Below are 14,702 nucleotides of genomic sequence, written 5' to 3'. Positions count from 1 at the left end.
GTCGACAGTCCTCTTGGGAGGAGAGAGACACCCTGGGCCTTAAGTGAACAGTGTCCCTGACCTTTACTGACCTTCTCCCTGGGGGTTGCTGCCCTGTCATGAACCCTGACCCGGACTTACCTGGTGGGGCTGGTATCACGGCAAACTTGTCCTTCCAGAAGGGACCCTGCCCCTCAAGCTCCCCACGTGCAGGTGCCACAGGTGCAAGCAGAGTGACCCACCACCCAATTTGCCCAGGACTTTCAGAGCTGACATTGGGTAGAGCAGGCAGGTGAGGACTGGAAGAGAATGACTCTGGTGCCTGGTGGCCCAGGGACTCGAGTAGCTTGGCTGGGCAGGTCCACGGGAAGCGGGTCTGCCATGAGAGCTGGCTCTCACCTCTGCAGAGGGGCTCGACCTGGCCGGAGTTGTGCTGGCTTCTCCAGAGAGATCAGCCCAGCTGTGGCCCAAACATCTGCTTGGCCACAGAGAAGGGGCCAAATTGACCAGTGTTATGCCCTTCAAAGAGGACAGCCCCACCAGCTGTTTGCTGTAATAAGGCAGACTTGTTTATTTAATTTATACAGTAAAACTGTAATGAATACAAAATCAAAAATGCAAAATACTGGTTGTTGGTATTGTGAATGCTGCCTACCAAATGAGAGGGTGGATAAAGAATATTTTTTTCTTCCTAGAATCTAGGAATTTTCCTGTGATCATATAAATGCATTGCTGTTATGGATTTAGCAGGGATCCTGCTGGTGTGATAAGTGAATTGTGCTGCATTTGCAAAGGATTAAAATCAAGATCAGCATTTTTCACATTAACTGGCAAAAATGATTTTCCTCTTCCTGATGTGCTGTCAACTTTCCTTTTTAAAAAGAAACTCAAGGATTTGCAGCCAAGTGGAGAATGTGACTTCTAGAAATAGTTCAGCATTTATAGGATGGATGAAGTTTCTAATGGCTCCATGGCAAGGTGAAGAGGCCACCCATGTAGCGCCTCTGTTTTATAGGACCTCCTCCCTAGCCATAAACTTTACCCATATTTATAATTGATGAGTGTCTTTACACAAGTGCAGACGGCAGCAGAAACTTTAATCAGTGCTCCAGTTCCTACTGCTTGAAGTGACGTGGCTGGCAGGCAGTGGCTGTGATGTGTAGGGGCTGGTGGAGGCAGGGTCCCTTTTATGACATCTTGTGTCTGCAGCTTTTGAGATTAAGTCAGGTCAGCGCTTTGTGGTAAATCCCTTTGGCCACAAGTAGATAACTGACCATTAAAGTCTATGGAGGTTGCGATGTGGAGGTTGGGAGCTGCATGTCCATCACCTTGGAGAGGCCCCACTGTCCCCAGCTGCACTGGCACTTGACCAAAGAGCTGTGCCTCTGACCAGGGGTCCCCTGGGTGGGCTACACGACTTAAGGAGAGGTCACCTGACACTGAAGATTTGGACCCAGGGTGTGGAGGGAGAGACCAGCAGTGTTACTGCAGCCGTATCATGAGTGCACTTCCTGGGGGCGCCTGCAGCCCTTCCTGAGATAAAAGCTAGGGTTCTGCAAAGAGAGTGGGAAAGCAGAGCCTGGGTTCATCTGTGTAGTGACTTGAAGAGGCGCGTCTCACTTGGCTTTTTGATCCTGTGACGTCAGCCTCACAGGCGCCTCAGAGGGGCCCAGCCCAGGAGTCCTCTGGAACCGCACAGTTGGGAGGTGTCCAAGTGTGGGGGGTGGACACAGATTGGAACCTCCCCAAGCCCCCTGCAGAGGCCCCTGGTAGTGACTCTGTTCTGGACTGGGGCTCAGGTGGTCTTGGACCAGCTCATTGGACAGCCCTCATGTCTGGGCCCACGTGGCTGGGCTAGATAAGAAAGAAGAGCCAAGAGAGGGGACAGGTGAGGATGGTCCCAGCCGAGGAGGCCACTTCTGAGACTGAAAGGTTGCTGCTGCAAGCCATGAATGACGCTGGGATTCGTGGCTTCCAGAGGAGAGGAATTCGATCAATGGCCAGAGACGAGGCTTGATCACTCGGAGCTTTTGTGTAGCAGAGTTTTATTAAAGTATAAAATGGATAGAGAAAGTGGCTGACACAGACATCAAAGGGGACAGAAAGAGTGCCCCCTTGCTAGTTTTTAGCAAGGCATTGTATACCTGTTGGCAAGCTGCTAATCAGATAAAAGAAATGCCTCAAGACTGAGAGTTGCACCAGGGCCTCTCCCACAACATGCCTTTTGAGATAGAATGGCACAAGGGGAGTCATCTCTGGCCATAAAACAATTGACATGAATCTTGAAGAAAGGCAGATTTCCAAGCAAATACATAATTTCATTAACGTAGCCTAAGAAAACATTTCCATAAGAAAAACACATTGGTGAGCTCAAGGTTTGAGATAAAGTTCAGTTCAAGCAGAACCAGGTGTTGCCACGACAACACAGGATTAGAAGAGAAAAGAGAAAAAAAACATCGCCACTTGAAGTTTATTTCCTCCTGCTGCTTGGGGACCTCTAGCCTTCCTACCCAGGCTGTTAACCCTCTCAAGATGAGGGCAGAGTGTGGGGGTCACCAGGCAGCGCACCACCCCCTGCCTTGCCACCTCTGGGGGCTTCCTGCCTATGACTTGTCTGTATCCCAGGGACCTCTCTGTGAACTGGGTTCTCTGTGACTTTTGGGTCTGCGGCTGTAGAAAGCATTGACAAAGGCTGGTGCTCAGAGCAAGCTCCCAGCAAGTGGTCTCTGGGGTGATACACAGTGATGCTGGCAGCAAGGTCTAGGTGTGGACCAGGAGGCCACCAAGAGTCAGCTCCAGGCCCCCCAGGGTCACTGCTGCTGAGGGACAGGGAGAGAAGGTGGCTGCTGGCCCCCAGGCCACACAGGGGATGTGAGGCTGAGGCTGAAGAGGGAGTGCGAGCCCTCTGCTAGTTTGTCCAGGGGACCCCAGCACGTCTCAGGGTCTGGCTTGGCGGGGTCTCTGGGCTCCTCTTCCAGCTCCAGTACCCAGTGTTCACCTCTGACCTCTCTGTGCCTAGGTGCCCGGTTCCAGGCTGTGTGGGGCTTGGTCACATCAGTGGCAAGTACGCCTCTCACAGAAGCGCGTCGGGCTGCCCACTGGCAGCTCGGAGGCAGAAAGAGGGTTCCCTCAATGGCTCGTCTTTCTCCTGGAAGTCCCTGAAGAATGAGGGGCCTGCCTGCCCCACCCCGGGCTGCGACGGCTCTGGTCACGCCAATGGGAGCTTCCTCACCCACCGCAGGTGATTGTCCCCACCCCCACCCTTCTGTCACCCAGGAGAGACCCCAGCCATGGGACTGTGGCCAGGCTCCCAGGGATGTGCCAGACCAGGGCGCAGGTGAGAACAGTAGTTTCTTGAGGAAAAAGACCCAAATTGATAGCCACCTGGGGAAGCCATGGAAACCTGCTGGGACCATGTGACGGCCTATATGACCTGTCACCCAGGTGTCTACTGTCCTAAGACCCCTTTATACATCCCATGGAGTCCTTCTGGCAAGAGAGAGCGGAGCCCCCCTGTGTCTGGGACACACTTTCTTAAAGCAGGCTGAGGCTTTTCCTGAAAAGCATCACAGCTCACGCCCTGTCCCTCCTACTGGGGTTTTGTCTTTGAACTTGGGGCCCAGGCCTTTCCTTGCTCTACAAGGGACCCCTCCATGCCTGGGCAGTGGGCCCGGGCAGCACTGGCCAGCTCTGCCCTGCCCTGATACTGCCCCTGGTGCTGAGGGTCTTGCCCCACCAGCCCTTTTCCTCTCCGTGCTGGGAAGCCACACAAGTCACTGCTTGGTCCTGTCAGAAACCTTTTTTCTGTGATTTTTTGTCCTCACCTCTCCACCTTTAAGATTAATTAACTCATTCATTCCACAAGCCGTTGCTAAAAGCACATCAAATATCAGAGAACAAGATGACAACCAGCTCTCCTGGAGCTGAGTGGTCAGGGTAGGTGCAGAGACAGACTGCATACCAACAAATATGTTATTAGTTTGGTGAAGGACATTGTGGGGAAGATAGAGCAGGCAGGGGTGAGGAGGTCTTTTCTGAGAGGTGGTGCTTGCCCTGAGCCTCTGGGGACAAACCTTCAGAGCAGGGGCCTGAGCTGGGAATGGCCTGCGCTGTTGGAGGAGTGAGAAAGTGGGGGGCCGGGAGCCAGGACCGGGACACCAGAGATGAGTGGCAATGCTCCAGACAGGATAGTCCTCCAACAGTCCAGCTCCCACTGGGACCTGTGACCTTAGACTGGCTTGTGAGGCATGACCTTGGATTGGTCTTCATGCATGACCTTTGTTTCCAGCTTGTCTGGCTGTCCCAGAGCAACCTTTGCAGGAAAGAAGGGAAAGCTCTCAGGGGATGAGGTTCTTGGCACGAAATTCAAGACGAGTGATGGTGAGGCTGCCCCCTGCAACCCCTGCATGTGGTCTTGGGACCTAAGTGGGCGGGTGGTTTAGGCAAGAGATGGGTCAGGAGGCAAAGCCCCTCCTGGAGTGAGTCGTGGTGGAGACAGAACTCTTGAGCTGAGCTTCCAGGGCCCCTCACCTCGGCTCAGAACCTCTGGCTGCCCTGTGCCCAGCATGGCCATCATAGCTCTAGCCTGGGGCTTGGTGAGCCCTATTGGCAGCACCAGAAGCCGTGTTCTCGGGGTGCGTGGACCTGTGTTCTCAGGCTTCATGAGAGGGAAGCAGAGGAAACCAGCACCATCTGGAAAAGCTTCCATTTTTAACTTAGCAATTAACGCTTGCCCAGAAGGTATCTGTTTTCCCACCAAGACCAGGGCCTGGAGGCACACAGCTGACACGCAGCCACTTTCCCAGTCTGAGATGTGGGCCACGAGTCACTGGGGCTTCTACTCCGAAAGGGCTCCCCAGGCCCATCTAGAAAGCAGGCCTTGACTGACCCCCTCCCCGCCTTGTGAGAGCCACAACTGAGGTTTCTCTCTGGGATAGTGCTGGACAACGACGAGGAGATCAAGCAGCTGAACCAGGAGATTCGAGACCTAAACGAGTCCAACTCTGAGATGGAGGCTGCCATGCTGCAGCTGCAGTCCCAGGTGGGTGGTGCTGCCCTGCCCTGCCCCCACCTGCCCTGAAACCCAGGATGTCCTTCCTGTCCAGCCCCTTCTCTTCTGGGTGGGGGTGGGGGTAGGTGGGGGCCTAGCCCCTCATCAAGATTTTGCTCAGCACGTGCTCCGCCCATCAGGAGTCCTGAGGTGCTGATAGCCACTATCCTGTTGGTTAGTAGGAGCAGAACCGCAGCGTGGGTCATCAGAACCTGACTGGAGCTGGGTTCCAGCCCAGCAGGGCCATACACCAGCTAAGTGACCTGGTGGACCTCTTATTCCGAGTGTGCCTTGACGTCCTCCCAGGCAGATGAGGATAATAGGAGAATCTGCCCTATTCGGTTGTCATGAGAAGAACGCATTTCAAGGAAAGCAATTCACACAGGGTCTGACCCAGAAGAACTGCTGTGCTGAGGGACAGGGTTACAGATTGCCTTGAGTCTGTGTCCTATCCCTGAGTTCCCCAAAATGAACACTCAAAAAAAAAAAAAAAAAAACCAAACCAAAAAACAGTGAAATTCTTATTTTGAAAAGAACATGCCCTTCCTTGGCTGCTGAGTTGGGGCTGGAGCGGAGATAGGGGCACAGAGGAGCAGCCATGCATGGCCATGTCCCCAGGGACAAGGAGGTGACCTGGCCCTATGGGGTTGGAGGGCAGAGGGGACTGGGAAAGTGTGAGATGCTGGAGTCCTTGTGTCTTCTGTGGCCCCCCCTTTCTCTGGCAGACAGGCTTTTATGCCGACCTCCTCTTACCCAGAAGCCGGTGTAAAAATAGCACCAGCTGATGAGGATCAGCAGGGATTTCTGTCCTGCCGTGCAGCGTCCCCCCAGTTCAGAGGCAGTGGAAGTGGCGAGGGGGTACAGGGGCTGTCTCTGGGCACCGAGACGCCCTTCTGGGTGGCTTTCCCCACATTCTTCCCTGCTGTTTTCCTTCTCGAAGTCCAAGGCATCTCCCAGTATCAGCACCCTTGGAAAGCACCTCTGGTTTCTCTTTATTGGCCAGCACCCACCTACTTATAGAGAGATTATTCACTGAGTCCTTTTGGAAGGACTCAGAGTCCCCTTTCCCCTCCAGGGAGTTTTGCATTATGTGCCCTGCTGGAGAGCTTGGGCAGGGGAAGGCAGGCTCAGGACCTCTACTCAAACCTTTTAAAGCCAAAAGCTTGTCACTGGGTAAGGAGAATGTGATGCTCCTCCCCAGCCCCTCCTAAAAGGGCTCCTGCGCCCCAGGGATAGCCTGAGGCGCCGTCCACACTGATGAGCTTGCCTCTGCCCTGAGTGAGGCTGGGGGCTGCCCTCCCAAGCATGTCTGCTCCAGGCCAGGCCCTGGGGTGAGCTTCTTGCCCACCCTGCCCACAGGGCTCTGACACTCTGAGACTCATGTGGTGCCTGCAGCACCCAGAGCAGGTGAGACAGCCCAGTGGAGTTGTCCTCTGTCCTCTGCTGTTGCATGTGGAAGCCTTGGAGCCCCTGGAGAACTTTCAGACTCCCTCCTGGTGCCCTGTTGGGTCCAGAGAAGACATGTTTGTGCTGGAAACCCCAGGATGGTCGTTGATGTGCTGGTCCACTCAGCTGAGAGTGGCAGTGGTCTGCTCTGCTGCCTTCATAGTTTTGATGAGGCACTTGGTTGGTCTTTCTGGTGGGGATGTTCCACCAGGTGGGAACAGTGTTTCCGCCACAGAGGAAGAGCAGGAAGCCAGTGGTGGGCTGGGACATGAACCCCGTGTCTCCTTCTGTGCTCCTCTCTACCCCACAGGACAGCTGGGCTCAGAAAGCCATGGCCCCCAGCCCCTAGCTCAGGTCATCGTGTCCCCCCCTCCACCCAGGGACCAGGGCACTGCCAACCCTCACTGTGGCAGGGCTCCTGCCTCTTTGCCCTCTCCTGGAGGGACATGAGACGGCCCAGCGGGCATGCCCGGCCTGCTCCCCGGAGGACACTCCAGGCGGCAGCTCCCGTCTCTGTCTGGCAGATCTCGTCCATGGAGAAAAGCCTGAAGAACATCGAGGAGGAAAACAAACTCATCGAGGAGCAGAACGAAGCCCTGTTTCTGGAGCTGTCGGGCTTGAGCCAGGCCCTCATCCAAAGTCTTGCCAACATCCGCCTTCCGCACATGGTAAGCAGTTAGCAGCCCTGTGGCTTCCCCAGCTGAGTTGGCACCCATATCCTGGGGCTTCGGGGAGGGAAGGCACCCCTCTGCTTCTGGAAGGGCCCCACCCCAGGCAGATTGCTGTTCGTGGGGGCTGTCGCATCCTGGGTAGCCTGCGCCATGGTAGTCTCAGCCCAAGTGCTGCCTGTGGTGGGTCTGTGCGCTTATCTCTGGTGGCGTGGGCTTCCTGGGTCTGAGGCTCCCTCATCCACTCCCATTGCTTCTGGAAACCCTGGGGCCCCTGCATGGATGGGCCTCGCTAAACCAGTTGTGTTCTCCAGGAGCCGATATGTGAGCAGAATTTTGACGCCTATGTCAGCACCCTCACCGACATGTACTCCAACCAGGAGTGCTACCAGAACCCCGAGAACAAGGACCTCCTCGAGAGCATCAAGCAGGCCGTGAGGGGCATCCAGGTCTAGGCCTCCTTGTGTGAGGAGCCACCATGCTGACTCGGGGCGCCCAGGGCACCCCGACTCACCTCTATCTTTTACCTCCCTAGCCCTGCCCTCCCAGTGGAGATTCCCACTCACAGCGACTTCTCGTTGGCAGCCCAGGGTGGCCTCGGCGAGGGGGTGGGAGCGTTTAGCCGGAGGAGTGCCTGGAAATCCTCGTCTCCCTCGATGTGACTCACGCGCCGGGCCAGAGGCCTTGACCTCTCAATGTGAGTGCGGGGCGTGAAGTATTACAAAGTGATTTATTTTTGCTTCTGAAAGCTCGAAGTCTCCAATGGAAACTCACGGACAAGGTTCTCAGGGAAGTTTTGGAGCTGCAACCACAGTATTCCTTTGTCTGTCAAGGCCGAGAGGGCAGCCTGGCCGGGCGGGTGGTGCGTGTGACGAGTCAGCCTGGAGTGGCCAGTGCGCCCACGCGGTGAGGCCGCTGTGACAAGTGTGTTTCCTGTTGTCCTTTAATTCACTTTTATGTTAAGCGTGGAAGAGAGCAGCGTTCCAGAGGGTAGGTTAGGAACAGGCCTGGAGGAAGCTGGCCCGGGAACCCCTGAAGACAGCGCTGGTTCCACAGGGAAGCACCTCTGGTGGAGCCCACAGACCCTGCGCTCAGGGTCAGGCTCCCTCAAGGCTGCAGCCTTTAGACCCAGGTCGGGGTCAAGGTCAGGACCTCTGGCTGTCTGTGTGCCCACCTGGCTTGTGACCCACCACTGCCCATCACCGGGTCATGGCTGAGCTTTACCGAGGTGGGGGAAGTGACAGCAAGGTCAGGCGATAAATTCCTGACTGGAAACCACCAAGGTGTCACTTCTTTTTAGATCCATTTGAGATTCAAAAGAAGATAAATTTTGATTTAATGTGTTAAAAACACAATGTTCCTAACATGTAAATAGAGTCCAAGCCAACTGTGACTGCGATTCCAAGTTAGTATTTAAAAGTAGAGAAATTGCACTTCCTGGAAGAAATGAGAAAGTAGTTAGTTTAATTATTCTGTAAATTATTTAATTTTGTCAAAATGTAAGTATTTATATTCACAACCTCTTATGTTAATGTTGGCTATTTATTTAACATTTTTATTTATTAATTTTATACTATTTAACCCAGACCCCACACCAGGACGTATGAGAGGGAAGTAAATGAAATCAAAGCAAACTTAACTATTTGACTATGAGAAGGGCCACAAAAAATCTTGCTGTAACCTCTAGTTATGATTTTGATGCAACTGAGTTATTTTTTATATATTTTGTTATTTATTCTTTTAATAATGGAGTTTTTAAAAAGTATTTTGTAACTGAGGAATTTTGATAATTTGGGGATATTTCCCCTTTGGTCCAATGGAAAGAAAGACTGTTTGGTTCTCTTCATCCCTTTGGCTCCTTTTGTTTCAGGCACGGACGACAGCAAATGGCATTCTGTGCTTATTGTTTATTTAAGTGTAGTGCAGCTGTGTGCTCTGGCGTGTCTCTTGTGTTGCGTCTGTGTGCCGGTTCTTGATGGCTGAGTCCTATCGCTGTGAGGGGCGCTGGCTGCAGGCCGCCCTGAGCAGCTCCCGCTCTAGGCTCCTGTCCTCTGACAGCTCTGATACTGTGATCCTCCTTCCTCAGGAAACGCTGACCCCACAGCACAGCACTTCTCAGTGTGTTTGCAGGGTGATTTCCTAATAAAAGTCCACTCTGACTGTGAGTGGGAGCCGTGTCTGTGGTGGGGACGCCGACACTGTCCCGGGAGCTCTGGGGGTCACCTTCCTGGAGAGAGGGCGGTGGGCGGGTCCTCCGTGATGCACACGCGGGAGCCACGTTTCCTTTGCGGAACCGCCCTCCCTGGAGGTCTGAGTCACAGACCGCGTGTGTGTGAATCACAGTTTTCTCTTAGGGTCAGAAGAAGTCTTCCTGCTGGCGTTGTTGGCCTGGAGGGTGTGAAATGAGGGCTGCCCCAGACCACCTCTCCTGGCTTCAGGAGGAAGCCCTGTGCAGGGGAGCGTTTGGACATTCCACAGGGAGGCAGAGTTGACAGGAGGGGAGAGACAAGTGGAAGTGGGAGGGGGAGGCAGAGAGACCTCTCTGGTGGTTTTTCAGAGCTCCTGCATTCAGCCATATGTGAAGGCGGCTATGATTGCAGTGGCTCCTCACTGCTTTACACTTTTGTGTCAGCTGTGGCTCTCCCAGGTGAGACTCAGGTTTGGGGCTTCTAGTCAACATTCACCCTGAACTGTCAACATGCTTTGACCTCCCTGGGCATCTAGCTCTTGAGGGCAACCTGGAGCTCCCCACCTGACCTGTGAATAAAGGGAGACTTTTAGGAATTCTGGGCCTTACTCCCAAGCCCTGTCCAAGTTGGATGGTTGAGGATCTGGAGGGCTCCAGCGCTGGCTGTGGAGACCAGAGAAGGTGGCAGCATGGAGGGGAGTGTGAAACCTGTGCAGCCTCGAGGAGGGGCTCCTGGAGGGCATGGAGGATTGGTGGTCCAGGTCATACCCATCCATGTCAGCACCCATCCATGGGTGCTGGGGTGACAGCATTCTGGGGCCATGAAAGTTGGCTGCCTGATGGCAGATGACGAGCAGAGGCCAGGACTGGAGGAACGGGCGGATGGCCACATCCATCCTGCATCGTCCTGCTCCCACCCTCTCCCAGGGCTCCGCCTGCTCCCTGCCAAGTGTCTAGCGGGCTGCTTAGCCTCCTGACTCTGAAATGTTGCACTTCAGGGGACCCACCTGCCTGCCCCCAACCCCGCACCAGTTTAGCCAGAAGCTCTGCCCAGAGCCACGGGGTGTGGCCTCAGCGCGTGCTTCCGAGGCCTCCAGCATCTGAGAAGCACCGATGCCTGTGGAGGCGGCAGTGTGCGGGCACAGGTGTGCTTGCCATGCTGGCCCCCAGCCAGCTTCATCGTGGGGTGCTCTGCCAGTGGGCTCTGCGAAGCCTGATTGGTCTGAAGACCCAGGAAGACAGCATGACTGGGAAGAGGGCCCCGGAGGTCAGCCTCCAGAGCAGGTGAGTATGCATATGTAGGGGGACCAAGGGGCTGTGGGGGGTGGGGACAGGGCTGGAGCAGGGCTCTCTCCACTAGCCGCATCTCAGTAAAGACTTCTGTGCGTAGTTGGGGACAGGTGGGCCATGGTGAGAGGGCAGCCGGGGAGAGATCAGTTCCAAACCAACCCGGGACGGGCCCTGGGCCTGGGCTCCAGCCAGGATGGACTCAACTTTGCCCTTCAGAGCTGCTCCAGCCCACGGCTGGCTGGGTGCACCAAGGGTGTGCCCCTGGAACGTGGGTGGCACCCCCTGCTGTGGGATCCCGGAAGACGTCTCAGAGAAGCTGTGTGTGGGATGTGGCCTGTGGGTCGGAGGAAGGGCTTGCTGGAGAGGGAGCACTGAGCACCTTGAGCGTGAATGTTGGTGCGTAGGACCCTGATATTGAAGACCTATGGCACAGAGGGGCTGTAAGACCTGTAGCTTTTCCCAACTCTGTTTCAGTTGCCAGAGTTCTGGGATGTACTAGGGAGCCTGGTCTCGGGGTTCTGGGTCCTCAGTATCTTTCCTTTGGAAGCTCTCGGCTTCTATCCACCATTATGTCCTGGGCTTCGGAGGGTTTGTTCACTGTGGGGTCAGCAGACTGAGCTTGAATGGGGCTCTGCCTTCACCCACTGGTGTCTGTGCCTGATGCTGTGGGCAGAGGGACCACAGTAGCCCCCCTGGGGCTCAAGCAGAGGCAGCATCACCGTGATGCTAGGAGGTTGTATAGTTCTGCAGTCTGATGATGACATTAGCTGTCCACCCCCCAAAAGCTGCTTCCACCTCTTGCTTGAAGGGTCTACCTCCAGGGTTGGAGGAGGGTCTTGGTGTCATTGGCATATGCTGCTCAGGACTTATTTTTGGTATGGGGACCTCATCCATAGCCAGGCCTCCTCTCCCAGCCTGCAGCCCCTTCTTTTACACTTTCCAGAGAGTACAACTCAAGGCTTTATCCGGAGGAAGGGGAACATTCCCCAGTGCCAGTCATCTTTGTTACAGGCCCCCTCTGCCTTCTCCAGCATCACCTGAATCTGCCAGTTCTGGCTTCCTGAGGAGTGGACTGCCTCGGTCCTGAACTTCCCACACTCTGGCTGTAATCCTGCCTTTGGGTCTAGAAGTCATTCGCTACACCTTTGTGTGTTTTGGCTTCTAAATCACATTGTTGTCCCCTCTTCCATCTTCCCATTCCTGCCAGTTTATACCTTAAAAGTTGTCAGTTTAGCCAGATCTTGAGAGGGTGCCAAGGTAGATAGGTGAGTCTACCTGCCCTCCTTACCTGGACCCACAGGTGGAGAACACCTGGCTGTGTGTGGAGGCTGCCTGATTGCAGGAGAGACTTTCTTCCTTTCACCACTGTGCCCCTAAGGCTAATGGCTCTGTAGAGGCTGTTAAAGCTGTGGGTGAGGAGGGTTCCTAACATTGGGCAATATAGGTCCAAACTTGCCATAAAGGTCAGCCAGTGTTATAGACGCTTCCTTTCTCTTTGCTCCTCCTTCGAAATGGTACGTGACTTCTCCGACAGAACTCCAGTCCCCACATCAGCCAAGTGCCTGTCAGGTTAAACCACACAGAGGGCCAGGTGACCCGTGACTGTAGGCATCCTACGAGTGCTGGCAGCTGGCCTTTGGGAGAGGCCCTGCGGTCTCCTCTGTCCCCCAGCCCTCTGCTCCCACTAGCCTCGCCCCTTTCCCTGTCCCCTCATGTCAAGGGTGTGTGGGCTGCCGAAGTCTGGCCTCACCCCTCCCGACACCTTTTATGGCTGCCCATCCCTCGGTCTCTGGGCCCTCCTCCAACCTGTCCCCTTGCACCCTGCAGAGGTGGCCCTGGGTCACCCCCTGGCCTCTGCCCTCTCTTTCTCACCCTCCCTACAGCAGTGTGCCATGTGCAGAGAATGCCTGCGCTGTTCCCTAAGGCTGCCTTTCCCAGCCTAGCACTTTCTGGGTCTCCACTTGAATGTCCTACCTGTTGCAGGAGGGCTGATCAGGGTGCCCATTGTCAGGCCAGAGTGGGCAGGAGGATGGCCGCACTGGGCAGGAGGAGGGCCCAGGGCCCAAGCTATGAATTAGGAAGATCCAGCTGTGTCCCTGGACATCTTGGCTGGGGCAGCTTAAAGGTGGGAGTCATGCCTGGCAGAAGCCCCAGGTTTAAGAAGTCTCCAGACCTGCTTGGAGCATCAAGCAAGAGACCCTGAGCCTAACTCTCCTGATAGGGGGCTCCAGGGTGAACTCCAGCCTCAGCCCCCCGCCTTCTGGTCCCTCCTTCCAGATGCTGAGGGCCTGAGAGGAAAGTAATCAGTGCTTCTGATTTGTAAATAGCATTGGTTTAAAATGTGAAGGCGGCTTCCCTGGTGGCTCAGACAGTAAAGAATCCACCTGCAATGCGGGAAACCTGGGTTCGATCCCTGAGTTGGGAAGATGCCCCTGGAGGAGGGCATGGCAACCTACTCCAGTATTCTTGCCTGGAGAATCCCCATGGACAGAGGAGCCTGGTGGCCTACAGTCCATGGGGTCGCAAAGAGTCGGACACGACTGAGCGAGAGTGGCCACAAAGAGACAGTGTTTGTCTCCTGTCACCTTGAGCTCATAACAGATTGAGTCTTTTTTCCTAGGATGAGGAGAAGGCTCATTACAGATCAGCATGTCTGTAATGTGGCCTGAGGCACCTGGATGCCCAGGGCAGTGTGGGAAGAGCCAGGTGGAAGCTGACCTCTGTGTCTTGGACAAAGATGGTGATGTAGCCTCAGGCGGCCCCGCCTGGACATAGAGGGTCTGCAGCTTTATTTCTAGGCTCACACAGTCCATGTCCTCCGAAGGGAGGAGGGCGGACCAGCCACATGTTCTGATCTGCTCTCGGGATCCTCCTGGAGAGGGTCCACCTTCGCTGTAAGCTGGGAATGGTGGCGGCCACCAGGCAGCTCACATCTGCTGCCGGAGTGGCCTCATGAACAGGAAGGCCCAGAGGCCCCTCTTCTGTTCTTGAGTGAGGATTCACTGTCACTGGAGTGACCATAGGTTTCCCACACAGTGGCCAGGCTTGTCCATGAGGTGGTCTCCTCCAATGCACACATTTTTGGTCATAAGCAGAGAGGAGTAACACATGGTCCTTGCCCTGGGACCACATTTTCCAGAACTTTCCTGATTATTCTAGAACTGCTTCCACACTGTACCCTCCCCGGAGGCCCCTCCACATTCACGTTATTCTTGGAGGGTATGGCAGGCTCCTGGCCTCCATCCCCTATGCTGACCCTGGGGTGAGGAGAAGGTCTGTCCTGCGTGATTCCCACCAAACTCAGGTCTGGGATCATGACTAGACCTACAGACACATTTCCTTTGTGAAGTGCTGAGTACTGGGGCCTTTTAGAGTCCAGAACAACTTGAAATTGAGAAATGACATGTGCATGTGCAGGGGTTTCTGTACCTGGTCCATGGCCCTCTCCAGATTCTTCAGTGCAGAGGGGACACGTCCCCACTCACGGTCCCCACGTGTCCTGTGATTATGGCACTAGAGCAGTCCAGACCCTGGGCAAGTCAACCCCTCTGTCTGGCAGTTTCCTTGTCAGTTCAGCGGGCGTACAGGCTGAGACATGAGTTCACTGCAGTGGCGACCAGGCCGTTCTGAAACATCTGGACGCCCCAGCCCTTCTATTGCAGGTCCCTGGGAAGCCAGCTCAGATGCATCTGTGAGAGAGGGTAATAATGGTGGTGGTCTGCCCCAGATCTCAAAGCTCACCCCTGGCCCACGGAGCTTTGCTCCAGAGGCCATCCACACTCCTCACTCTTGCTGGAGGTGCCCTGGGGGCACTTTCCACAAGGCTTATGCACCCCTGGGTAACCAGTGGTGTTGGGGCAGGGGATTCTATTGCCCACCCCACCCCCCCCCAACACCTTGCCGTGTGTTGGAGCCGTGGGTCAGAACTGGTGACCTTCAAACATTGTTCAATCACATGAACCCTTTAAATGGAGTGTCACCTGGAGCCTCTGAGCTGCTCGGGCAGAGGCTGAGGGTCAGGACTGGTGCGGTCATGTGGAGCCAAGCACAGACTTCATGCTCAGTGGGTTGGAGGAGGGCC

General features: G+C 55.1%; 1 protein-coding gene across 4 annotated transcripts in view; it reads left to right on the top strand.

Moving 5' to 3' along the window:
- The window catches only part of MYT1 (myelin transcription factor 1), a 61,368-nt gene extending 52,060 nt beyond the window's left edge, over positions 1–9,308 (top strand). For all 4 annotated transcript variants that reach the window (XM_019972805.2, XM_070801228.1, XM_070801226.1 and 1 more), the window contains 5 exons: positions 2,999–3,220; positions 4,268–4,359; positions 4,917–5,020; positions 7,000–7,143; positions 7,458–9,308. In XM_019972805.2, coding sequence (XP_019828364.2) covers positions 2,999–3,220; positions 4,268–4,359; positions 4,917–5,020; positions 7,000–7,143; positions 7,458–7,598 — 703 coding nt within the window. In that variant the 3' untranslated portion in view covers positions 7,599–9,308. The remainder of the gene's footprint in view (positions 1–2,998; positions 3,221–4,267; positions 4,360–4,916; positions 5,021–6,999; positions 7,144–7,457) is intronic.
- The last annotated feature ends 5,394 nt before the right edge of the window (positions 9,309–14,702 follow it).

Source organism: Bos indicus, chromosome 13 (assembly GCF_029378745.1).
Source record: "Bos indicus isolate NIAB-ARS_2022 breed Sahiwal x Tharparkar chromosome 13, NIAB-ARS_B.indTharparkar_mat_pri_1.0, whole genome shotgun sequence".
NCBI classification, from domain to species: Eukaryota; Metazoa; Chordata; class Mammalia; order Artiodactyla; family Bovidae; genus Bos; species Bos indicus.
The sequence above is the reverse complement of the archived record's forward strand: the minus strand, read 5'-3'. Positions and strand labels throughout refer to the sequence as shown.